Source organism: Budorcas taxicolor, chromosome 15, assembly GCF_023091745.1.
Source record: "Budorcas taxicolor isolate Tak-1 chromosome 15, Takin1.1, whole genome shotgun sequence".
Lineage (NCBI taxonomy): Eukaryota > Metazoa > Chordata > Mammalia > Artiodactyla > Bovidae > Budorcas > Budorcas taxicolor.
The window spans coordinates 79872375-79898648 of NC_068924.1; the positions used below are offsets into that span (position 1 = coordinate 79872375).

Below are 26274 nucleotides of genomic sequence, written 5' to 3' on the forward strand. Positions count from 1 at the left end.
ATGGTGTAATGACTTTGATCAGGTAAAAGCTCGTGCCTAGCAGTTAGTTCCTGTTGCAGAGATAGCTGTTTTTAAGTGTGTAGGCTTTTGTCTCTGTTACAAGGAGAGTATCCTTTGTATTCTTAGGGCTTTTAGATAATAGGCTAATTTCCTCTACTTTTTCAGTTAACTTTGGTGCGGCCTCATTTATAGGTAAAGTTGTTTCAGAGTGAAGTCTTTGGTTTTGCGGGATTTGTCTTTGGCTTTATGTGTTGTGGGTTATTCGTTGTTTTTGCCACCAGCTGTTCGATCTTGAGTGTGTGTCCTCAGTTAATCTTTAACGTATAGGCTTCAGTCTGGACTATGTGGACAGTTAAGCTGTTCTTTAATTACAGGAGAGGAAGAAGGCGGAAAGATGACAAAAGCCCACGATTACCCAAAAGGAGGTGAGTGAGTTATAGTCCTGCAGGGTTGTGCCTTCTTGCTGGCACTGGGCCCTTCACTCATATGTTAAGCCCTTAGGATTATCCTGTGGGAATGACTAGTTAAGAATTTCACAGAAGCAGCTTCATTGGTGTCCTTGATGCAAAGCTACTGTGCTTTAACTTCCATTGCAGGATCTTAAAGTTTCTAAAAAATTTAACACTTCTTTGCCTTTGGTGGAGTTACTGGTTTATTTTGTGCTCTTTTTAAAAAACTAAACATTTGGTAGTTTCTGATTACTTCTAACATAAATTCTGTGCAAGCTATAAGCTAGTAAAAGATTTTAATTCTTTGTACTATAGAACAGCTATCCCCTATAGTGCAGTCGGAGTGAGAGGCCAGTGTGCATACTGCCTCCCTGCTGTTGCTGACTTTTCCCTTCTGTGCTGTTACTAGAAAGAAGCCCCCCATCCAGTACGTCCGCTGTGAGATGGAAGGCTGCGGGACCGTCCTTGCTCACCCGCGCTACCTGCAGGTCAGTGGGGCTGTTCCAGAGGAGGTGGACTCGCAGGGCGCTTCCCGTTACTAGTTCCCATGCTCACTGAGACTTTCTAGTTTGTGAACTGGTGCAGGCTTCATCATTACTGTGCAGTGTCAACAACAATCATTTATTAAACATCAAATGACTTCAGTTGGGCTTTTGTTGTTGTTTTAAGTGATTGAGAACCTGAACGTAAATGTTTCCTTGGAATCTTGGGGTATTCCAGTGTTTCTCATGGTGTAACTGCACCTGATACAATAGATGATTGTGTGATAACACACTAAGACACAGTTAAACAGGTTCTGTTTTTAGTGTCTATTATTAAAGAATAAGGCTAACAACTAAAATGTAAGATTTCTTGATTACTATTTTGAATAAATTTTTAGTTTGAGGTTTTTATTTTAAGTGAGTTTTTTTAATGAATAAGGATACAGCTTGTATTTAGGTCTGGCAGAAGACAGGAAATATTAATTACTAAAGCTAAAGAAGTGTTTGGTCTTGAGTAGCAAGTGTGACATACGACCAGGGCCTTGCTCCCTGCTTCTGGTTCTGCTCTAATGATGGCTGTGGCTCTCTGGCCATGCGCCATTCGCTGCACATGGCGCTGTGCAGTACCCGACTTCTGTTCCCACAACACTGACGCGGTTGTCGTCATCTCCTTCCACACGTGGGGACTGGAGCTCGCGGTGTTGGCAGTGTGTCTTCCACGGTCGCAAGCGAGTGAGCGCCAGAGCCGGGCACTGAAGCGCTCTATGACGGTGCTCCCTGTTCACAGACAGAGGACTTGGTTTTCCTTCAATACTTTTGACTTTGCAAAGGAATGAGCCAAGCTTTCTGGAAGCTGTAATTTTTCTCTCTCTCTTCACTTTGTTTTACTGTTTCAGCACCACATTAAATACCAGCATTTGCTGAAGAAGAAATATGTATGTCCCCATCCCTCCTGTGGACGACTCTTCAGGCTCCAGAAGCAACTTCTCCGACATGCCAAACATCATACAGGTACTTTCTTAGAATGTTTATCAAGTAGCTAAATGCCCTGTTAAGTGTGTAGATTGGTGACAATATTTTTTCTAACCTATCCATCCAGCATCACCAGGTTTGTTTATAGTACTCTTTGTTTTACAGCCAATAAATGAGAAGCTGGGCAGCATTAGGGAACTTGCCAATGGTTACATAGCTAGTTTTTAGCGAAAAATAATAATAATAATTTTGGGGGTGGTTTCAAATTCTGCTTCAGTTAGATAGATACTTGTAGTAACTGCCTGGACTGAAAATGAGTATGTAGGGAAAGCCTTAATGGTAAGGAGGCTTGCTTATAGTTCATATTGCCTACTAAAAATCTCCCAAGACTTCTGCTGCTATTGGAATCACAAAGGCTAGCTATTGAATCCACATGTAACCTCCTGTGAGGCTTCCCAAGTGGCTCAGTGGTAAAGAATCCACCTGCCAGTGCAGGAGACACAAGAGACACGGGTTCAGTTTCTGGGTCAGGAAGATCCCCTGGAGGAGGCATTGGCAACCCATTCCAGTGTTCTTGCCTGGAAAATCTTAGGGACAGAGGAGCCTGGCAGACTACAGTCTGTGCGGTCGTGAGGAGTTGGACGCTGCTGAGCAACCGCGCACACATGCAGCCTCCTACAGGAGCTGTTGGCTGGAAAAGAGGAATTGAGTGCCTTTGTGACACATGTTGTCAAAGGAGTTCAGACAGCGTTCACTTTCAGCCACTCAACAGTTCGGTGCAGTGCAGCTGATAGGAACAGATTGGGCTGGGTAAGCTTAGAGATGATTCCAGCAACGCTGCGTCATTATAAGGAGGAAACGGGGCGACGTGTGCGGTGCTGGCTACTGCACAGAGCCGGGCACCTGATGGGCCCAGCACTGGGGTGTAACCTGAGGTCTCCATGCTCCTGCTCTGCCTCTTCAGTGAGGACGCCATCCCCACTGTTTCTCTAAAGGAGCGGCTGTTCCTCTGCCCCTTCTCCCTGTTAAACTGTTTCGTTCATAGAAAATAATTTCTGACAGCCAGTTTAGACTACTTGAGCTAGATTTTATAAGCCGACTATGACAAACACTGTTTTAGAAATTAAATCCTTTCCAAATATTTGTATGTAGTTAATACCATTTTATGATGTCAGTGTTGGAGAATTTTACTTTTCCAAATGAGTGTGAATTGGCTTCCTTTGAAAATATAATTTCCTTAAGTATGTGAAACGCTCCACATGGGTTCGTCATGCTCCCGTGGAGCTGGGAACGTGGCCCAGACCTGAGAGATGGTAAGCTCTGTCCCTGGGTTGGGAGTGTGCATTCCAGACCCTACTGTTCATGAGGAATGCAGACGGACAGACCTGGCGTCCTGAGCCCCTGCTAGAGGTGGCGCACCCCAGGCCCCGCCTCGACCTGCTGAGTCCGCCTCTGCGTCCCCTGGAGCCCCAGGTGCCGCCTCCGTGCGTTCAGGTGGGAGAGACGTGGCTCTTCTCCCACAGTCGCTTTTAGAACTGTTTGGGATGGAGGGTAGGATTACATTGGATGTTGTTTGCCTCTTGTGTTTTCACTGTGACTGCTTCTGGTCATTTTAAGTGAAAGGCATACAAAGAGTGTAGTGGCCATTTGTTCAGCAAGTAGACGTTGGGCATCTGTTTGTCCACTTTATCCCCAACCAGTTGATAAAGAAGAAAATAAGTCCAGTGCTCCTTTGCCCTGTAGGATTTTTTGAGAGAAGTTTAAATTGTTTATCTTGGGTACCATTTTTTAAAAAAATCTGAAACAGAAGATATGAGTACCACTTTGAGTATGGATCCGTTTTCTTTACGTAATGTCAAATTCTTTTTTTAATGCTGTTGTTGAACACCAGCTTCTTTGTATGTAACCATTCAGCTTTCACAGTCTGTGAAAAAGCTGTTTTAAGAATAAAAGCTGTGAGAAATATAATTGTTTACTTGCTAAGCAGTTTATCCTGCATCTGACTTACTGGTAAAACTGAGATTAGGATTCACATTCTCATATTTCTCTCTAGCTGTGTTTTTTATTTTTGTTACTGTAAACACATTCTTATGTTAACGAATGGCTAGACTGAAAAAAAAAAGATGAAAATGATACTTTTCTTTTTTGAGTGTGCTGTGCAGTCTGTGTGGGATTTCAGTTGCCCCACCAGGAACTGCTCTTGGCCAAGAAACTAACCCACTGGATTGCCAGGGAATCCCCTCCTGCTGTCTGTTTTTAAGTTTCGTTTATCCAGGGTGCTGATACTCCACATTGCTTTTACTCTGAATTCACCTGCCTGATTGTCTGCTTGCTTTCTGTAAGCTAGGAAAAAATACTTAAGAGGGATTCCAAATGGAACAGTAACTAATCACGTTGTTTTTCTCAGACCAGAGAGATTACATCTGTGAATATTGTGCTCGAGCCTTCAAGAGCTCCCACAACCTGGCGGTGCACCGGATGATCCACACCGGCGAGAAGCCGCTCCAGTGAGTACTCGCTCCCGGGGCGTGCCCCGCCCGAGGAAGCCCCTCTCGTGGCGCGTGGTGTTCCCTGTGTGAGAGCGGGCGTGGACTGGGGGGTGATGCCTAGGGACCTGCCTGGATGACTGAGTCGTTTGTTCGTGCGGCCCCGGCCGGGGATGAGAGGGCGCTTCTCTCTCTGATGAGCCGTTTGCTCCCTCTCTGTCTCAGATGCGAGATCTGTGGGTTCACGTGCCGGCAGAAGGCGTCCCTTAACTGGCACATGAAGAAGCACGACGCAGACTCCTTCTACCAGTTCTCTTGCAACATCTGCGGCAAGAAGTTTGAGAAGAAGGACAGCGTGGTGGCGCACAAAGCGAAGAGCCACCCCGAGGTGCTGATTGCCGAGGCCCTGGCCGCCAACGCCGGCGCGCTCATCACCAGCACAGACATCCTGGGCACAAGCCCCGAGGCCCTCAGCCCGCCCGCCGGCGGCCAGGGCCTGCCACTGCTTCCTGAGCCCCTGGGCAACCCCGCCCCCGGAGAGTGCCTGCTGCTGGAAGCCGAGGGCGTGTCTAAGGCCTTCTGTGGCGGGCCCGAGCGGGTGAGCCTGGTGACCGACGGCAAGCTCTTCGTGGGCGGCGGGGGCGGCACGGGCGCGGACGGGCTGGTCATGAACTCGGACATCCTCGGTGCTACCGCAGAGGTCCTGATCGAAGACTCGGACTCAGCGGGGCCATAGCCAGGGGCGGACCGGGCGCTGGGACGGCTCAGACTTTGTATTTAAAAGACAAAAAGGACAAAAAAAAAAATTTAAAGCATTTAAAATCTAGTGAAATAACTGAAGGGCCTGCTCTTTCCATTGGGTCACGGCACACACACACACACACACAGCCCCTCTTCTCCCTCTGTCACCCCCTTTATAAAATTGACGTTGCCTTTCCCAGAAAGCTCGACAAAGAAGCCGCTGCAGCAGCTCTTAAAGGAAGGGTTCTTTCTAAACTCACTTCCAACCAGGCAGACTTCCTGCTCATCAGCAGACCCCCCCCCTTTCACCCTGTAGCTTCAGTGTGCTCTGGATCAGCTTTTAACTCTTAATGATATATTGATATCCTCTCGACCCCTCCTCCTCCTCTCCCGCTGCCCCGTGGTCCTGGCTTCTACCCTTGCAGCACATGTATCTTCCAAGTATCATATACTTCTAATCTCCGGAGGCTGGCAGCTTGACTTGGCACTTTAAGGCCCCTGAGCAGGGTGAGCTGTTAAAACAGCGCACATCTCTCACCCCCTCTCCCTCCACTCTCTCCAGGTGAAGGAAGGAAGGCAGGCTGCATGGGGACCACCTCCCTCCTCTTGGCCTTCTCCGTCTTCCTCGCCGTGCCCCCCAGCCCCTCCATAAGGTTCTCAATGGTGCTCACTCGCTCGCAAGCAGGCTCCTGGCAAGGAGGGGCCGCCCGCCCCATGGTCTCCAACCATAGACAGGGCTTTATCGGTGAGAAGTCCCAGACTAATGACAGAAATTTGCACTTTGAACATGTGTGTTTTTGTGTTGTGGAACCTGAGATTCCTTATTTATTAATGGAAAGTCTGATTTCTTTTTTTTTTTATTTGTCTTTGTTGCTATATTTTGTGGGGCTGGGCAAGATTACATTATTCTGACGTGGGGTCCTTTGCATAAGAGGTACTTGTAGAAGGCAAGATAGAGGGTTGAAGAAGCACAGCCAGCCCCTGAAATCATAGCGCTCCAGTGGCCTTTGCAAAAAGCTGGTCCTCAGCACCGACAGAATCACTACAGTGCTTTTCTGGAAGCCTCTTCTGGGAAGGACGGTGGGGTGTGGTAACTAGCACTCTTCGAGCTTGCAGAGCATCGAGGTTCAGGAATTTTGAGGGGAGGAAGGAGGTTATTCAGGGTCTGAACTACAGATGCAAGGTTTTCTCTTGAGAGTTCTTCTTTGTCCCCATCGTTTCTCTGTACACACCCCCGTCAGCCCAACTCTGGCCCCTCTGTCTTTGCTTTGTTTCATCGTGGGTTCGTCTCAGCTCCCATTTGGTGAAGGGCACTGCCGTCAGAAAAGGAATCATCTGAGTTAGATGGTTTTAAGTCAAAGGAAATTGTTCTGTTCTGTTTCCCTTGTAAGAACACTTCAGAAGAAGGAGGTCTTCAGCACAGTTAGTAGTCTGTATGACGCTTTGGCTTCCACCTGAAATTCCAGGAATTACCGTTGCCCTTGAAATAGGGACTTCCATGGGGTGGATCGCTTACTACTGTCCACGGGAGAGAGACAGTTTTGTACAACTTCATAACGTCCAGAAGACTAAAGACCCATTTTGGCTCATTTTTGGAGAACCGGAAGGGCAGTTTCTATCCTACATACCTCAGAAACTGAAATTAAAGGCTTGCCCTGTTCATTGTTTGTTAGAGATGTGTAACGGCTGTTGGAAAGAATGAAGCTTTGCTGAGAACAGAATAAGGAACAGCTTGTTTTTCACAAACACTAAAACTACAAAGTTTATCAGTTTTCTCTCTGATTTTTTTTCCCCCCTAAAAAGAAGGGTAACAAAATGCCATCTCTGAAAGAAGCTTGCTCTGCACCCACGGGTGTGCGTGGGGTAGGGAGGGAAGCGTCTGCAGTGACCGTCTTAGACGCTGCTGTCTGTGTTCCGTGGGGAGGCTTTGCCATCGCCTCCAGGGCCGGGCAGAGAGTGGAGTAAGGATGGGAGGAATATGGAATGTGCTTTCCTGGCCGCAGTGAGGGCTTGGAGTTGATTCTGGTGTGTTGAGTAGATGTGAAACTACTATAAGATTAATCGGACGGGTCTACAGCGAAGTTCCTTTCCCGTATAAGTCCGTTGGTTCACTAGCCGGCGTCTGTAGCCGCCACTTCTTGCCATCATCACGTTGATCTTATCCTTGGTCTCCGTGAATTACATTTGCAGCGCTTAGTCATCGAATGTTTTAGCCACCTACACAAAAGCAAACTGCATTTTTAAAAGAGAACTTGGAGACAGGGAAAATGTTTTCTTCCCTTTATCACACTCCTCCCCACCCAGAGCAGCTCATCAGTTCTCCTGATTCGAAACTCCCCTTCCCACTCTGCACAGCTGCCATTTGCCTGTAATTTGCTTCAGTGAGTTATTGTAGCAGGCTGCGGTGAATTTTCAGGTATTTTTCATGGGCTCAGTTTGCTTCCTTTTGAGAAAGGGATGCCAGCAAAGGAGAGAGTGGCTCTGAGTGAGCTGTCACCAGTTTCTCTTCCTTTAACTTTCTGCTCCTCAGACGTTTACGTCACCATCTTTCTAAGGAACTCAGTCTTAAAATTCTCCGTTTCCTACTCTTAATCAAATTCTGGTACATTTTTAATACCTTCTTCCCACAGCATATTCATCTTTAATCAGCGGTTCTGAATTTTGGAAACGTACTTGAAACAGGTGTTGTTTCTCCAAGGTGTGCTTTCCCCCTTATTTGTGGTTGCCCGGGGTTATTTTGCATAATTGAGACTTAATATGTTTCAGAGAATTTAGATAAACACTGGCCAGGATGACTGGGAGTGAAAATAGATACATTAATGTATGGAAAAGCATCCACATAGAGCACTTGAACCTCCTTAGAACCTGTTTGGAGAAAAAATATAGAGTGTACTAAACCTCACTAAGGTTATTACGGTCAGGCTGTTTGAAGCACCATCTTTCCCTCCTGCCTTTTCCCCACCTTCCAATGTACTCAAGAAAATTGAGAAATTGTAATGAATCAATTTAAAATATTTTATTTCCTAAAAGCCTTTTTTGCCTGTTGTAATGTGCAGGACCCTTCTCCTCTGATGGGAGAGAGACCTGAATCTAGGTCGAAAAGCTTATGTAAAAAGAAACTATAATAAAAGGGATACTCTGCTTTTCAAATCCTTGTTTTCTCTTAATCTAGCTAAGGCATATCCAAAATAAAATGTAAAGAAGAATAATAAAAATTGTCTTCATGGAAGCTACTGGTCTTCCTTGGTTGTACTGAGTTATAGTTACGCTGGGGTGAAATAATTGATATGCTCAATGAGAAAACCAAGTGCCCTCAGAACAAGTCATGTGGCAGAAACTGTTGTTTGCACTTGTTGCGAATCAGGTCGTTAGCTTTTGACTCTGTTTAGTTCTTGATTTCTGATACTGAGATGCCATTCTGATCACATGGCAAAATTGGAAATCCTTTCCATGTTTCAACTATCTGGAAAAGGTGGCCATCTTAATATAGTAAAGGAAGCTCTAGCTGCCTTCCCTAAAGGCCTGCTGCAGCAGCTCCCCGGCCCATTTCTTTCCCTCTCTGTCCCTCGATCGTTGTTTGTGGGACTTTTCCCCCAGAAGGCATTTGTTTCAGTTCACAGGTAGTGTCTGTGATTCATTTGGGGATGAAACATGTGACTCCTAACCCGGCTGGCATCACCCTGGAACCTACAGTTACATGCAGCAGAGCGACGCTTTAAGCACTTCAACTGCCTTCGCTTCAGTCCCGCTCATTCTGTTAGGAATTTCGTTAAGACTTTTCATTTTGTTAAGAAGCAATGTGGTATGACTGGGATAAGGAAAAAGAAGAAAAGCGTGTTGTCACTTGAGTGAGACTGCCTCAGAAATGTTACCAAGTCAGGGTTGGGTGTTTCTTGTCCTTTGGAAGAGAACGGGCCTAAACAGTCCCTGCCTCATCCTGGAAGCTACAAGGGGGGCACCATGATTGAGAAGATAGTGATGCCCCCTTAGCTGACTTGTAATCAAGTGCAAATTCAATTTTTAAACACAGAGCCAAAGGATAGGAGTAGGGGAAAGTGCTGTATTTTTACAGGATCTCTTTCATGTAAACTTTGTGTCTTGAACAAAATATGAACCAGCCAAAGAATGAAATTGGAAAGTCAGTGGGAGAAACAGCTGTAGAATCAAAGGCCTATATTTAAATTTTGAACCCAGGTACTGGATTTTGTGCACATGAAGTAACTTCTTTAAGCCTGCATTTCATGTGTGAAATGAAGAAAACTTTATCTTGTAGAACTATTCTAAAGATCAAATAAAGGCTTTAAACCATGTCTGGCCCAGGGTAGATGCTTATTGAATGGCAGCTGTATCAGTAACAGTAGCAATATTGTTGTATACCAGGCCAAAGAAGAGAGAGGAGGACCTGGGGGGCACAGGGCGGGTGGCAATAAGATGGCCTGATGGTACATGTGTATGAAACAGGCCACATTAGGCAGGGGCGTCCTGAGAGTGTGACAGCGACCTTGTTGCTAAGTGCAAAAGCAAGACAATGCCCTGAAAACAAGTACACGAGGCACTGAGGAGGAGCAGGATGGAGGCGGACGCTGCAGGACGAAAGCCGGCTGAGAGGGGCCTTTGATTCCACAGGCGCAAAATCCGCAGCCAGGAATTTGCTGCCGCCTCTGAGCCAGGCCGGGGGTGGGGGTGCACAGTCCCAGTCCGGCTAGGAGAGATGCCCAGGGCGTTTGGCCCGCGAGGCACATTTCTGATTGGGGCCAGTGTGGACAGACAGACCCAGCGCCCTTGTTTGCTGGGCCCGGCTGTTGAGTTGGGATGGCGTTCGCGGAGCATCCGCTGCCCCCTCCTCACCGCCGGGACCTGTGTAGCCGCTCCATTTGGCTAGCACGGAAGATCCGTTCAGACCTGACTGCTCTGGTGGACTCTTACGTAAGTTGCCGACCTCCCTGTCGTCTGTTTTCACTTCGTCTCTTCTGACCCCGCCTGTTGTCATATTTCCGCCCTGTTACCGGTTACAAAAGCCCTAATGAAGCAGCCGTTTTATACACTGGACACCTGTCGTTTGACATGGCCCTTTCCCTAAAGAAAAGTCCTTTAAGACTTTTTTAATATATGCTATTTAGGAAACATATTCTTTAAATAAGAAACTATACATGGGGTTCTAGGTAGATTTGTCTACATGTCTTGGAGGCTGTTCCTAATTTGAATACCTGTCTGAATTCTTCCAGAGTAGATGAACCATGAGCCCTCCCAAGTTTGGGTTCTTCATGTATATGTTGTTCTGACTTTTTTAACTATGTGAACAAAAGTCTGAGTAAGGTGTATAGAGCTGGGTGAAGAGCAGTATAAACCAACCAATTTTTCCTATTATAGTATTAGGGCCCTGTACAATCGGAAGTGTTTGTGTGTCTAAATAGAAAGGTCACCTATAAAAAAAAAATCTGGAAGAAACCCTGGGGAACTGGGGAAGTGTCCAGTTCTTAAGGAGCTAACCATGGGGTACGTTTTCTGTAGAGGAAGATTCCCATCAGTCTCCACCTAGGGCCTGCTTTGGGAAGTGCAGGCTCCTGTGGCGAGCTCTGAATTTAAGTTCCTGGAGAGTGGGTTTATCTTCCTAAAGCCCCAACATTCAGAAATCAGACTTTAGAATACAAATTACGTATATACATATAGCTATTGACTCCTCTAATAAATGAATGTCCCCCCCAGCGAGAGTGGACAGTGGAGGGGGCCATTAGAACAACTCTGTCAAGGCTGCATTTGAGAGCTGCTTAGGTATGGCCAGTATCTTGAGGTGTATTTAAAATACTTCAACTCCAGTATGATGGTAATATTCTAGGTGCTGGCAGGGAGTGTCAAGTAGGGAGGAAAGGCTATTCTAGGCCAGGCAGTGGCTTTCAGCCTTTGGCACCTAGCAAAAGCTGCGGATTCTCCCAAGAAAAGTGAACAGGTAGTCCAAGCGGTGTGTATAAATTCTGGGAGAATAGGGTCTTCCTAACGCCAGTCACAGATCCCACAGGAAGAATTCCTCTTGTGCACTGTTTTCTTTACAATCTGGACCCTTGACCAGGGAGGTGAGTAGCATGTGTGGGACTTGGCGGTGGCGTGAGAACGGTGGAGGGACTGCAGGAGGGGTGACGTTTCTCTGTATCCTTGGCCAGATGAAGCATCAGGGTCTGAACGGGAACGTGAGCCTGGACTCTCTGGAAGGTGTGCCGACGGCCAGCTCCAGCAGATGGAGCGAGCTGACTGAGGCGGAGCGGCTCCAGGAGAACCTCCAGGCCTACCGCGCCTTCCACGGGATGTTGGCCCGGCTGTTGGAAGACCAGCGGGCACACTTCACCCCGGCTGAAGACGACTTCCACCAGGCGATACACACCATCCTCCTCCAGGTGGCGGCCTTCTCGTACCAGCTGGAAGAGTTGATGGCGCTGCTGGAGCACAGGGTGCCCCCCAGGGAGGCCGGCGGGCCGCCCCTTCTCACTGGGGATGCTGGTCTCTTTGAGAAGAAGCTGTGGGGCCTAAAGGTGCTGCAGGAGCTTTCTCGGTGGACGGTGAGGTCCGTGCATGACCTGCGGACCATCTCTCGGCAAAGTGGGGTCCCCGCACGTGGGAGCCATCGTGCCACCGAGGACAAGAAGATGTGACTGCGCCCCCTCTCGCTGGCTTTCTCTCCTGATGGAGGAGACACTGTTCTCTGAGGCCTCAGTTACCCAGTCTTAGCTTTGAAATCCTCTAAAACCACAGCCATTTTCACAGGGTTAGAGACACGGACAGATGGGCATACAGGTTTATTCTGGGGTGAGGGTGAGTGTGAATGTGTGTGTGCGTGTGTGTGCATGTGTGCACGTGCCATAAAGGAATGATGGCCATGCAGGTTTATTCTGGGGTGCACGTGCGTGCATGTGTGTGCGTGTGCCATAAACAAATGGTGGGCATACAGGTTTATTCTGGGGGGTGTATGTGCGGGCCATAAAGGAATGATGGGCATACAGGTTTATTCTAGGGGTATGTGTGTGTGTGTGTGTGCCATAAAAGAATGATGGGCATACAGGTTTATTCTGGGGGGTGTGTGTGTGTGTGTGCACGCGCGTGCCATAAAGGAATGGTGGGCATACAGGTTTATTCTGGGGTGTGTGTGTGTGTGTGTGTGTGCATGTGCCATAAACGAATGGTGGGCACACAGGTTTATTCTGGGGTGCGTGTGTGCGTGTGCGCACGCGTGCCATAAAGGAATGCGGGCAGAGGCAGCATCCCCCACCGCAGTGTTCCCATCTTTCCTACCCACTCAGCAACCTCTGCAGGCATGTAACAGCCTCACAGGATAAATATATTTTTTAACTCCAGTCGTGGATGATTCTTCTGAGAAGACTGAAATAGTGAATTAAAATCATGAACTCTCGCCAGTTCAAACTCTGGGATAATAACGATCGTGGTTCGCACGTGTTGAGCATCTGCTGCTTGAAGCGCCCTGCCAGGGGCTTTATGCGAATCATGATCTCCCACGGCCCCGCTGAGGGAGGCGGTGGGATCTCCCTTTGGCAGATGAGAAGACAGGCTCGCAGAAGTGGGCACAGCTTGTTCAGGGTTACCCGCCTAGCAGACAGCACCCTGAGTTTGGACCCAGACGTTTCGCGTCCCAAAGCCTGTGCGCCCTTCACTGTAGAGGCCTGGTTACGGGGCTCTGTCACGGCTCCTCTTTGCCTGTTGGGAAGGGCGTGTACTCTGTCCCCAGGGCTGGGGAGACAGCCCCCAACCGTGTCCTGAGGGCGTTAGAGGCAGCGCCAGCACTTGCCGCCGGTACTTGGCAAGGAAGAGAGAGTGGAGACCCTCAGATCGGTCCTCCAGGCGTCTGGAAGCTGGCGGTGTGCAGGCCCGCGGCGCGCTTTCAAATACCTGCTGATGCCCTTGAGTGTGGCCTTGGGCACAGCGTCCCCCAGGCTGCCTCAGTCCGCTGCAATCAGCACCGCAGTGAGTGACAGGAGCCCCGTAGCCCAGACCTCCCTGAAGGGCGGGTAGGACGCTGCTCGGGTGAAAAAGTCGAAATCCTCCACCAGCCACCCTCTGGCCTTAGCCACGCGGAGGGCGTGAGGCCCCCTGTGTTCCCGTGGGAATGCAGAGCTTCTGAGGCCACGCAGCACGGCCTTCCTACGTCTCAGCAAAGGGCACGGTTCTGCGCGTAATGTCCTTGAGAGGAACTCTGAAAAGCACCGACTCGTGAACGCGGGTGTTGCAGGAAAGGCCACTTAAGCCGGGCTTGTGAGCGGGCGGGCGGGGCATCAGGAGTTCCTGGGTGTCGCTCACTTCACAACGCCAATGGATGCACGCTCAGGGGTGGGGCTCAGATCAATTTGGCTTACTTACTTGGGCCTTCTTTTCTTCTTTTAAGGACCACCTTCTTTTGTTCTTAAAAGATGGCGAGTCAGAGAGGGCTGGCTGCCTGTGGGTCTGTGCCCGCGCCCTGTGACTTCAGGGCGCACAGCGGGCCAGGCTCTGGCGCGCAGGGAAGGCGGGGCGCGCGCCGGCAGGGGCCGCAGGCCCGGGCTGCACTGCAGTCTGAGCTGCGTGTAAGTGTGAGCGGCACGCAGCCGAAGGCCGGCCGGGGCAGAAAGCGCTTCCCGAGGAGACCGGGGTCCCGTGTGTCTCAGAGCAGGGTGAGGAGCAGAGGAACCGTGAGAAGAGCCAGGGAAGAGCGTCCTTACCAGAAGAAAATGAGGCGATGAGGCACAGCGGGGTCCGCTCGGCTCTAGAAGTTTCTTGCTGCGTCTGTAACGCTGGTTATGGTGTGTATGCAGTGAGTGAATGCATAGAGGTGCATTTCATTCAAGCTTTTCCTTGTTTCAATGGTTTCTTCTGCTTAAGAGCAGTATTTTGATAAAACACTTGCTTACTGATATGAAATGCTTAGATTTATCTGTACAGTACATTAGACTCTTGGTTTAATGAAGAATGTTCTGACTGACATTTCTTAGTGAGAAGTACTGATTACACCTTTAAGTCCCTCAATCGGTACAATTTTTTAAAAAAGATATTGTGGGGGGGGGGGAGGGGGGGAGAGGGAGGGCCTTTTTAAAGCCTTAATTGAAATTGTTACAATATTGCTTCTGTTTTAAGTTTTGGTTTTTTGGCCAGGAGGTATGCGGGCTCTTACTTAGCTCCCCAGCCAGGGATGGAACCCACACTCCCTGTGCTAGAAGGCGAAGTTTTAATGACTGGACTGCCAGGAAAGTCCCTGTGCAATTTAAAAAATGTATTTATTTCTCTGGCTTCTTCGGGTCCTGTGCGGTGCCCAGGACCTTTGGTCTTCATGGTGGCATGCTGGGTCTTTAGGTGAGGCCTACGGAATCTCGTAGGACATCTGCAGGAGTTTCAGACGCCAGTGGAGCCTGGCTTCAGCTCTGCTGAGTCGCACCTGGAGGAATTTTTATCTACTAGACACACATTTGAAGTGGCAGCACGTCCAGAAAAGGTGTAAGTACTAACTACTGGATGGGAGGAGGTAGAAAGATCAGGTCACAAAAGTAGCGTGTCTTCTGAGGGCATTCCCCGGCAGCGTGCGAGGAGCTGTGTGTCGCTTTCTCCTGCAGGAAATGGATAGACTTCTTAGAAAAGGATAAAGGGGAAATGGGCACTTGTCCATGATAACAAAGACATAAACGTGTGGATCTGAACGTGTAGACACCACATCATGCTTATCTGAAATGGATGAAGTGGACTAAGTAAGGGACTGACAATATTTCGTGCATATATATGCTGCCGCTGCTGCTGCTGCTGCTAAGTCGCTTCAGCCGTGTCCGACTCTGTGCGACCCCATAGACGGCAGCCCACCAGGCTTCCCCGTCCCTGGGATTCTCCAGGCAAGAACACTGGAGTGGGCTGCCATTTCCTTCTCCAATGCAGGCAAGTGAAAAGTGAAAGTGAAGTCGCTCAGTCATATCCGACTCTTAGCGGCCCCATGGACTGTAGCCCACCAGGCTCCTCCGTCCATGCAATTTTCCAGGCAAGAGTACTGGAGTGGGGTGCCATTGCCTTCTCCAGTACATATATATAATGCTGCATATAATAAGGCCTCTTTTAAATTTATTTTTAATTGGAGGGTAATTGCTGTACAACATTGAGTTGGTTTCTGCCATACGTCAACATGAATCAGCCATAGGCGTGCAGACGACCCCTCCCTCTTGAACCTCCCTCCCACCCGGCACCCCAGCCCACTGCTCTTGGTTGTCACAGAGCACCAGGCTTAATAAGGTCTGAAAAGGCAAAATTTTAGTTCACAGCCCCTAACTCCTATTTTGTAAAGAGAACTGGGACTTCCTTGATGGTCGGGTGGTAAAGAATCTACTTTCCAATGCAGGGGACATGGGTTCGATCCCTGGTCAGGGAATTAGGATCCCACGTGCTGCCAGACACCTAAGCCTGCGTTCCACAGCCAGAGAAGCCTTCTCCCCGCAAGGAAGAGCCCGCATGCAGCAGTGAAGACCTGGCACAGCAGAAGTAGAGAAATAAACACTCCCGCCAGAGAAGGCCTCTCTGTGGGGATGGACTCCTGAACCTGTCCAGGAACTGCATGGGTGAGAGTTGGCAAATTCTTCATGCATTGATTTCCAAAGGTAATTTGGAAAAAGACTTGAAAATTAGCACAAACTGAAAGTCCACGCCTGGAAGAAAATTGACATTAAGACAGTCAGGTTCGAGAGAAGTGAGAGTTTTAATACAAATGGAAAGTGTGAGGTCGTAGCCTGGGAGTCACAGTTGTTTCAGGTGGCTGTGGATTCAAGCCCGATGGGTGACTCATCGTTGTGACCGCTAGTCAAAGAGGGACAGGACCAGTAAACAGCTGAAAAGTCATTTAGAAGGATTTCTGTCTGTGAACCCTCAGCTCATGACGTAGCTGGGCGCCTTCTCTTTCTCTTGGGTGAAATAGAAATGCAGGAAGCAGGGGGATGAGAAAGGGATTGGTGAAGAGAAAAAAGGGGAAAAAGAAAGATGCGGATGTCACTCCAGTTGATGCGTCTGTGTGTGTGTCTGTATGAGTGTTGGGGCCAGGGCATTTATAAAAGGATGCTTTGACCTCCTGCCTCTCATCCTGCCTCAGCTTCAAGCCTCAGACCCAAGAGTGACCCACCCAGATGGCAGTATATGTAAAAAGTGAAAACGAGGGGCTTCCCTGATGGTCCCGTGGCTGAGAGTCCAAGCTCCAAACGCAGGGGGCCTGGCTTTGACCCCGGGTCCTGGAATTAGATCCCACATGCCACAACCAAAGAGTCTGCATGCCGCGGTGGAGACCGAGGACCCCGTGTGCCGCACGGAACCCCTGGCGCTGCCAGACAAATGGTTTTTAAAAAGTGAAGATGATAAAAAAGAAAGTCATCATTTCATTCAGAAGCTTCCATTGAACTCTAAGGTCTACAGATAAAAACGATAAAAGCATAATTTGGTCTTTTGATGAAATACGTGTGGGGTGTGAGGTATGAAAATCTGCACGCATGTGGCTCTTAAAATACCCTATTTTGACAACAGTCTATTTTTGGCAGATGGATGCCAAAATGAAAGAATAAGGGATTCAGTAATGGCTAACAATAAAGATTTGGGCTCAGCAAGACCACGAGTTGCTGCTTTTATTTCTGTATCTGGATGAACAGGGGGAATTTCAAGTGATTTCAACACGGGATGAAACGTAATCCCTCCGGCCAGGGCCAGGCTCACTCGAGCGTGCTGGGTAAAGCTCTGTGATGCCAGGCCACTGGGCACAGCTCCCAAGGCCGGCCAGGCAGCCTCAAAAAGATAGATTTCGCCTACATTTACCAGCTTGCCTGCAGCTGATGGAGATTTTCTTTTATCCAGCTTTACATGCAACAGAAGAAACCTTAGGCAGAAACCAAGTTGAGGAAAATCCACAGTGAAAAATATTAAAACACGCCTATGAGATTCTGCATTTTTATCCACATGTTCAAAGTCATATGAGAGGAGGTGCTGCACTGACTCACGTTAGACGCCTCTACGCTGCTTTATGCCATTGACTCAGCCTTCTGAAGCCCCTAATGCTGGGAAAGACCGAAGGCAGAAGGAGAAGGGGACGGCAGAGGATGAGATGGTTTGACAGCTTCACTGACTCAATGGACATGAATTTGGGCAAACTCTGGGAGACAGCGGGACAGAGGAGCCTGGTGTGCTGCAGTCTGTGGGGTCACAAAGAGTTGAACAGGACTTAGCGACTGATCAGCAACTCCCCTGAAATACTTTCACTAACAGGGCAAACACCAATGGGTGGTAACTTGTCTGAGTTCCCTCCTCTGGTATACGAGAGGTTTGGAGAGTTCTGGCTCCAAAGCTCACCCCACTACCCCTGGCTGTCATGGGACCCCTAGGCATCGAGATGGCTCTAGCCTGAAATATCCATTCTCCCTCCCTGTGATTCACTCTTCTTGCACACAGCCAGTGACAGACTTTACACAGTCTCTGCAACAAACTGTACTAGGTTCCCAAACTCGGGAGCAAGTCAGTTTCTCCTGAGCTGAAATGGCAATAACAACTCACTTCACAGGATTTTATACAGCGCAGACACATTTGAGTATCTGAAAGTGTTTGTCAGTGACATGCGAACATCGAGTATACTTAACACCTCCAACAGCTTGGACTAATGGCAGACTTCTTGCTGAGAAGAGAGCTCTGCATGTGTCTCACAGATAAGTCCTGGGGGCTTCCTAGGGGTCGTTCGGCCAGAGCCTAGACGTCACCCGGCTTGTTGCACTGTGGGCCTTTGGCCACTAGAGGCCGATGTGGTTTCACGCAGAGCCTCCAGGAAATCACCCACCGCCCTGGAGAGCTGAGACCAGGCTGTCCACTGCATCCAAAAGACGGTTTCCACAAGCATCAGACACGTTCTGGAGACGCGTGGTAAAGAGCCAAGGAAGCATGCAAACCAAGGCACCCTCCAGGAGCAGTGTTAGTCACTCAGTCGTATCTGACTCTGTGACCCCATGGACTGTAGCCCACCAGGCTCCTCTGTCCATGGGATTCTCCAGGCAAGGATACTGGAGTGGGTAGCCATGCTCTCCTCCAGAGGATCTTCCTGACCCAGGGATCGAACCCAGGTCTCCTGCATTGCAGGCAGACGCTTTACCACTTGAGCTAGAGGGAAGATCCAAGACACCCCCAGGACGCGTTAAAGCACGCATTTAGACCTGGAGTCACCCTGCCGTGTAGCAGCACCCTGCTCCTCACATGGGAGGGAACTCACACTTCATTTAGTTTCATCGCATCATTAAACACCGTGCAGGAGGACTTCCATGGTGGTCCAGGGGTTAAGAATATCTTTGCCTTGCAATGCCAGGGACACGGGTGCGACCCCTGGTCCAGAGAGATCCCGCACGCCGCAGATCAAGTGAGTGTATGCCCCACACCTCCTGAAGGCACCCTAGAGCCGGTGCCCCACAACTGGAGGAGCCGCCCACCGTGATGAGAAGCCTGCACCGCAATGAAGAGTAGCTCCTGCTTGCCGGAAACTAGGGAGAGACCCTCACGCAGCAGTGGCGACCCAGGGCAGCCAAAACTAAGTGAATAAAAAGCAAACAAAAGATGCACTGCCCAAGGAAGCCAGAGGCGCACCCGCTGCCCCAGCTGTGCACTAGGAGAACGGGTTTGGTCCCGGCATTCTGCACTGGGCTCCCCAGCTTCTCCATCAGACCGGCCTCATCTTAGGGAGCCTCTGGGCGGTCCCGCTGCATGTGTTCACTCTTTCACACCCAGAGTGGCAGGCACCTCCCAAGAACCAGGTGAGGTAGGTGCTGAGGTTCCGGTGTTACAGCTGGAGAAACAGAGGCATGAAGGATTGACGGTCCGCTGCCCCGGAAACACACACGTCCTCCTGAGAAACGACAACAGAAAGCGGGCTGCAGACTCAGTCCTTCCAGAGTCTAAGCGAGGCCTGGAGGGGCCGCGAGGAGGGAAGTGTGCAGAGCCACTTCAAAGAGGCTCTTTGCGAGCCAGGCTTTGAAAAATGACCAGGATTTTGCCCTCAGGAAAAAATATAAGCCGGGGGCGGGGGGCAGGGTAGGGTATGGGCAAGAACATCTCGGATAGAAGCAGCAGCCCTTGTCAAGGTCTGGCCGCCAGAAGGCATGTGGCATATTCCAGAATGTTCTCCATGCCTGCAGCTCGGGGTTCACCAAGAGCCCCAGTGGGAGGTTCGGCAAGAGGAGCAAGCAGATGACGCCTTGAAGAAGGACTCTAGGAAACGTTTGTGAAGATGGGTAGTGCTGGTATCTGCCCTTTGTTTTAGAAAACAGGCTCAGACAGCAATCAGAGATGGGAGCTGCTGGAAACAGACTCGTTAAAAAGATGCTCCTCTGTTCCCGGTAAGGTACGTCCGGCTCTTTGTGCAAATGTTAGAGGCTTCCCTGCTCTCTTAGACCCGGTGCTCAGGTGGGGCGAGGCAGGCAGCACAGAGTGATACGACCGAGGGGCTTCCCTGGTGGGTCCAGTGGTTACGCATCTGCCCACCAGTTCAGGGGACACAGGTTCCCTGCCCGGTCTGGGAAGATCCCAGGGGCACAACTCCTGAGCCTGACTCTGAGCCTGCAGCCTGCAGCGGAGAAGCAAGACAGTGAGAAGCCCGCACTGTCAGCAGAGAGAGCACTCATGCGCCAACGTCCAGCACAGCCGAAGGCAAAGGTGACATGTTAAAAGACGGCCTCTAAAGAGTGATAGTGATATAACCAAGGGAGTGATAGAATGTATATAGAAGCTTGAAGATGTGATGCAGGATTACTGAGGGGGAGGCCATCAAGGCCTTTCTCAGCTGGTTCTGTCCCCCGAGACCTGAATACTGACCCGAGCCGGCCGCCAGGAGACCTGCAGGGAAAGCACCGACGTCAAAGGGAGCGTTACCCGCGGGTGCCGAGGAGGAAGGAGCGTCCCGTCCTCAAGACACTGCTGGAGAGAGCCTGGCATAGCATGCAGGCTTTGGCTGGGGGGTTCGGGGTAGGGCAGAAGGAATCAGAGGTTTGCTCTGGTCTGGATGCTCTCACAAGGTAGGGGCGAGCTGGGGCTTCCCTGGTGGTCCGGGGCAAAGCCACCCAGCTCCCGGCACGGGGGGCCCGGGCTCCCTGTCTGGTCAGGGCGCTAGCTCCCACCCACCACAACTAAGGAGTCCTCGAGCCACAGTGAAGCCAGGAGGCCTCACACGCCACCAGATAAAAAGGTAATTGTTTAGCTTCTCAGGGAAAAATGTGTCTGCAACACCAAACTTCAAGAGAGTTTTAAGGAAAAAATAGTCTGTCTATGTGAGCGAGAAGGTGCAGCCAAATAAATAAATAAATATATTTTAGAAGGAAAGAAAGTGAGGCAAATTCAGAACTGGTTATTTTGTCAATGGCACAGTGATCTTACTTTTGTATGTGATTAGAAAAATCCACGCAGTGACCTCACTCTGCAGCGTGTATCACGGGCTCAGGATAACTCTGCCTGAGGTTTCAACTCTGTGAGATTGTTGAAACATGTAGGGTCACTAGCTGTGAGCCTCAGACGGACCTGTAAGAGTATCACGGTGCTGGGGGATCATCGTTTCAATTCTGGACATCCCTGGACACCAGGGCTACTTTCTTCCTCCATCCCTAAGAATAAGGTTCTGTGAGGACAGGGAGCTGAGCTTTCTCTGCACTGCTGACCACAGCCAGCGGGCTGACAGCAGTCGGTTCGTGATGAGCACTTCCATGTGGCAACCAAGGGTGGCTCCTTCCAGATAAAAAGGACCAAGACATCAGTCATGGAACCGGCCCTGCTTTCTAACAGACTCTGATTCCAGAACACACGACCCCTGATCGAATCCTTCCCCAAACTAACCAACCCACGGCCAAGGCCTATGGCTTCAAACCACCCCCCACCAACACATCCATTTTGAGGTACCTGTTGCAACAAGCCAATAAACCCGGCTTTGGTTACTCCAGGTGTTGTTCTGGTGGTCTTTGGCCAAAGAATAGCAACCCTGCAAAGAGAAAGCATTGGAAAAGTTTTCAGCTGTAAAGTGACATGTTAGGGTCTGCATTTTTAAAACGAGCAATCAAACCACTATGCACAGATGGGTCTCTGGGGGCAAGACCAGAAACAAGCAGAAAAATCCAAATGATGGAAAATCTGAATTAAAAGTGACAGTGGGGATGGCGCGCAGAGAATGTCTCTGAAGACCAGCACAGAGGGCTTGGGGCGGGAAGATGGTGATAAGGCTAGTGAGCCCCAGAAAGAGGGAGAGCCCGCAAAGCACCCTCCAACCAGGAGGAGAAGGAACACACAGGAGACGCAGAGCATCCGTGCCTGCAGACGCTGGGTGGAACGTGAAGGGAACGTGAAGGGAACGTGAAGGGAAGTGAAGGGAAAGTCACTCAGCCGTGTCCAACTCTCTGTGACCCCCGTGGACTGTACAGTCCATGGGATTCTCCAGGCCAGAACAGTGGAGTGGGGAGCCTTTCCCTTCTCCAGGGGATCTTCCCAACCCAGGGACTGAACCCAGGTCTCCCACCTTGCAGGCGGATTCTTTACCAGCTGAGCCACCAGGGAAGCCCAAGAATAATGGAGTGGGGAGCCTATCCCTTCTCCAGGGGATCTTCCCAAGCAGGGAATCGAACCAGGGTCTCCTGCATTGTGGGCAGATTCTTTGCTGGCTGAGCTACCGGGGTAACGTAGGGGATAGGAAGCCTGTTTTTTAAATACGTTGAGTGTGGAGCACAGAAGCAGGGTGCAAGGGGTGGGGGAGAAGGAAGCTGAAAGGGAAAGTTGGGGCTCAACCATGAGGGTCTCGGTTTAGATCAGTGACCCTTTGCCCAGTGGCAGAGCTGGGAACTGGCCGAGCTGCAATTCAAACCGAACTATTTGAATACAAAAGCCATCAGTTCAGTTCACCCACTCAGTCGTGTCTGACTCTGCGACCCCGTGGACTGCAGCACACTAGGCCTCCCTGTCCATCACCAACTCCCAGAGTTCATTCAAACACATCCATCACATCGGTGATGCCATCCAACCATCTCATCCTCTGTCCTCCCCTTCTCCTCTTGCCTTCAATAAAAGCCATACTTTTTAAATTAAATTAAAAAAAAATTGGTATGGGTATATAGCTGATTAGCAACGCTGTGACAGTTTTAGGTGAACAGTGGAGGGACTCAGCCACACACATACATGCATCTATTCCCCCGACTCCTCTCCCATCCAGGCTGACACATTGCACTGAGCAGAGTTCCCTGTGCTGCACAGTAGGCCCTTGTTGGTCACCCACTTAAAACATAGCGCCGATTTCAAGCCATCAAAGGTTCTCTCTGTCACTCTGTGAGGCTCCAGCCGCACTTTCTCTTTCCGTAGCTATTGCATGACTCAGCACATTGCCCAGTGTTATCTATGTCTATGTCTCTGCTCTGCTGGAAGGTGGGCTCCTTGAAGGCCCAGGCTGTGTCTTCCCTGGAATAATGTAGATGCTCAGCCAAGGTTACCAGGACGAGAGGAGGGACACAGCTGGAGACAGAGATGAAGAGAAGGGAAGCTGGTGTGCGCCAGGGTGATCACTGTTCACATCGATGCTTCCCTAACGTTTTCATGGAAATGATACTGGTTGTCGGACACACTGGGGTAACTCGGAGGGGGTCTGGATTCTAGGAGAGAGGCACTCTGGGCTGGATGGAAGTGGGGGACCATGACAAGGATGGTGTGTTTGACAACCTCCGTCCTCAGTCACTCTAGTGCTGAAGGGGTCAGTAGCTCTGGGTGTCCATTGGACATTCTGTGCTTTATATGAAGGGTTAACAAACTATTTCCTAAAGACTATATATTAAGTATTTTAGACTTTTATGTTACAAGGTCTCTGTTGCAACTGTTCAACTCTACCATTGCAGAGTGGTCTTTGGCTAAAGGGTATCAATACGGCAAAGAGAAAGCACTGGGAATTTTAAGCTGTGAGGTGGTGACATATTAGGGTCCACAGTTTTATAAAATTGACAGTTACAGGTGACACATAAACAAATGAGTATGGCCACATTCCGATAAAATTTTATTGACCAAAAACAGGTCCCAGACCGTGGGCCATGTTTGCTGACCTCAGATTCATATGAATTTTATGTTTCAGAGCTTTGGGTCCATCTCCCCTCAGCCCAGTTTTTAAACTTTGATGAAGTTGTAGGGAAGGTAAAACATTACTTCTGCCCCCCTTAGATTTTCAGCTGAAGCTCTTTTTTTTTTTTAAAGTAGTTTATTACAGCATGCACCGCACTTTACTCAGGAGAAAACTGGACCAAAAGTAATTCAAAATGGTGCCTTAAAATTCCAGTTTCTGTAACATCTTCAGCAAGAATAATACATCTGTAGACAAATGACTGGATGAACAAAAGCTTAGGCTTCCGAGGTGGGCATACTGTGGGACAGTAAATATATGTGTGTTGAAAGGAAAACTAATGGAGTAAAGCTTACCTGCAGATTCCTCTGGTGCCGTCTCTGGGCTGATAAGAGTCTGACTTAGAAAAAGTAGAACTTAAATCCTGCCCTTAGGCAGAAAAGCAGGAGCTTCTTCTGTGTTTGCTGCTTCTTACTGACCTTTAGCTCAAAATAATTTTGTGGTTTCCTTCAATGTTCAACTTATTAATTTGTACTTTTATGAATGGTCCTTTTGCCACCATATCTAAAAATCTTTGCCTAACTCAAACCACAATGATTGCTTTCCTATATTTTCTTCTTCCGTGTTTTTCAACTTCCCCACTTCGTAAAGGGTCATCCTTCTTAGCAGCCCCTTAAGAATGAATATGTCACAACAGACAACACAGAAATACAAAGGATCATAAGAGACTACTAGCAGCAATTATATGCCAATAAAATGGACAACGTGGAAGAAATGGACAAATTCTTAGAAAAGTACAACTTTCCAAAACTGAACCAGGAAGAAATAGAAAATCTTAACAGACCCATCACAAGCATGGAAATTGAAACTGTAATCAGAAATCTTCTAGCAAACAAAAGCCCAGGTCCAGACGGCTTCACAGCTGAATTCTACCAAAAATTTCGAGAAGAGCTAACACCTATCCTACTCAAACTCTTCCAGAAAATTGCAGAGGAAGGTAAACTTCCAAACTCATTCTATGAGGCCACCATTACCCTAATACCAAAATCTGACAAAGATACCACAGAAAAAGAAAACTACAGGCCAATATCACTGATGAACATAGATGCAAAAATCCTCAACAAAATTCTAGCAATCAGAATCCAACAACACATTAAAAAGATCATACACCATGACCAAACGGGCTTCATCCCAGGGATGCAAGGATTCTTCAATGTTCGCAAATCAAACAATGTAATTCACCACATTAACAAATTGAAAAATAAAAGCCACATGATTATCTCAATAGATGCAGAGAAGGCCTTTGACAAAAATCAACATCCATTTATGATAAAAACTCTCCAGAAAGCAGGAATAGAAGGAACATACCTCAACATAATAAAAGCTATGTATGACAAACCCACAGCAAACATTATCCTCAATGGTGAAAAATGGAAAGCATTTCCTCTTAAGTCAGGAACAAGACAAGGGTGCCCACTTTCACCGCTACTATTCAACATAGTTCTGGAAGTTTTGGCCACAGCAGTCAGAGCAGAAAAAGAAATAAAAGGAATCCAAACTGGAAAAGAAGAAGTAAAACTCTCACTGTTTGCAGATGACATGATCCTCTACATAGAAAACCCTAAAGACGCCACCAGAAAATTACTGGAGCTAATCAATGAATATAGTAAAGTTGCAGGATATAAAATCAACACACAGAAATCCCTTGTATTCCTATACACTAATAATGAGAAAGTAGAAAAAGAAATTAAGGAAACAATTCCATTCACCATTGCAACGAAAAGAATAAAATACTTAGGAATATACCTACCTAAAGAAACTAAAGACCTATATATCAAAAACTATAAAACACTGAAGAAAGAAATCAAAGAGGACACTAATAGATGGAGAAATATACCATGTTCATGGATCAGAAGAATCAATATAGTGAAAATGAGTATACTACCCAAGCAATCTATAGATTCAATGCAATCCCTATCAAGCTACCAGCGATATTTTTCACAGAACTAGAACAAATAATTTCAAGATTTGTATGGAAATACAAAAAACCTCGAATAGCCAAAGCAATCTTGAGAAAGAAGAATGGAACTGGAGGAATCACCTTGCCTGACTTCAGGCTCTACTACAAAGCCACAGTCATCAAGACAGTATGGTACTGGCACAAAGACAGAAATATAGCTCAATGGAACAAAATAGAAAGCCCAGAGATAAATCCACACACATATGGACACCTTATCTTTGACAAAGGAGGCAAGAATATACAATGGAGTAAAGAATCTCTTTAACAAGTGATGCTGGGAAAACTGGTCAACCACTTGTAAAAGAATGAAACTAGATCACTTTCTAACACCACACACAAAAATAAACTCAAAATGGATTAAAGATCTAAACGTAAGACCAGAAACTATAAAACTCCTAGAGGAGAACATAGGCAAAACACTCTCCGACATAAATCACAGCAGGATCCTCTATGATCCACCTTCCAGAATACTGGAAATAAAAGCAAAAATAAACAAATGGGATCTAATTAAAATTAAAAGCTTCTGCACAACAAAGGAAACTATAGGTAAGATGAAAAGACAGCCTTCTGAATGGGAGAGAACAATAGCAAATGAAGCAACTGACAAACAACTAATCTCAAAAATATACAAGCAACTTATGCAGCTCAACTCCAGAAAAATAAATGACCCAATCAAAAAATGGGCTAAAGAACTAAATAGGCATTTCTCCAAAGAAGACATACGGATGGCTAACAAACACATGAAAAGATGCTCAATATCACTCATTATCAGAGAAATGCAAATCAAAACCACAATGAGGTACCATTTCATGCCAGTCAGAATGGCTGCAATCCACAAGTCTACAAGCAATAAATGCTGGAGAGGATGTGGAGAAAAGGGAACCCTCTTACACTGTTGGTGGGAATGCAAACTAGTACAGCCACTATGGAGAACAGTGTGGAGATTTCTTAAAAAATTGCAAATAGAACTGCCTTATGACCCAGCAATCCCACTGCTGGGCATACACACTGAGGAAGCCAGAATTGAAAGAGACAC

At 48.1% G+C, this 26274-nt stretch overlaps 2 protein-coding genes across 3 annotated transcripts in view; both read left to right on the forward strand.

Moving 5' to 3' along the window:
- Positions 1 to 8359, forward strand: part of ZFP91 (ZFP91 zinc finger protein, atypical E3 ubiquitin ligase) — a 36815-nt gene extending 28456 nt beyond the window's left edge. For both annotated transcript variants that reach the window (XM_052653400.1, XM_052653401.1), the window contains exons 7-11: positions 375 to 425; positions 859 to 937; positions 1828 to 1942; positions 4311 to 4410; positions 4615 to 8359. In XM_052653400.1, coding sequence (XP_052509360.1) covers positions 375 to 425; positions 859 to 937; positions 1828 to 1942; positions 4311 to 4410; positions 4615 to 5125 — 856 coding nt within the window. In that variant the 3' untranslated portion in view covers positions 5126 to 8359. The remainder of the gene's footprint in view (positions 1 to 374; positions 426 to 858; positions 938 to 1827; positions 1943 to 4310; positions 4411 to 4614) is intronic.
- Positions 8360 to 9942: 1583 nt separating this feature from the next.
- On the forward strand, positions 9943 to 12252 carry CNTF (ciliary neurotrophic factor). The gene is made up of 2 exons (XM_052653294.1): positions 9943 to 10056; positions 11289 to 12252. Exons 1-2 carry the CDS (start codon positions 9943 to 9945, stop codon positions 11772 to 11774), a joined length of 600 nt encoding a protein of 199 aa, XP_052509254.1. The 3' UTR covers positions 11775 to 12252.
- The last annotated feature ends 14022 nt before the right edge of the window (positions 12253 to 26274 follow it).

Coding starts and splice junctions, on each gene's coding strand:
- CNTF (XM_052653294.1), top strand. CDS start 9,943: ATGGCGTTCGCGGAGCATCCGCTGCCCCCTCCTCACCGCCGGGACCTG. Junction 10,057..11,288: donor CTGCTCTGGTGGACTCTTAC/GTAAGTTGCCGA, acceptor ATCCTTGGCCAG/ATGAAGCATCAGGGTCTGAA.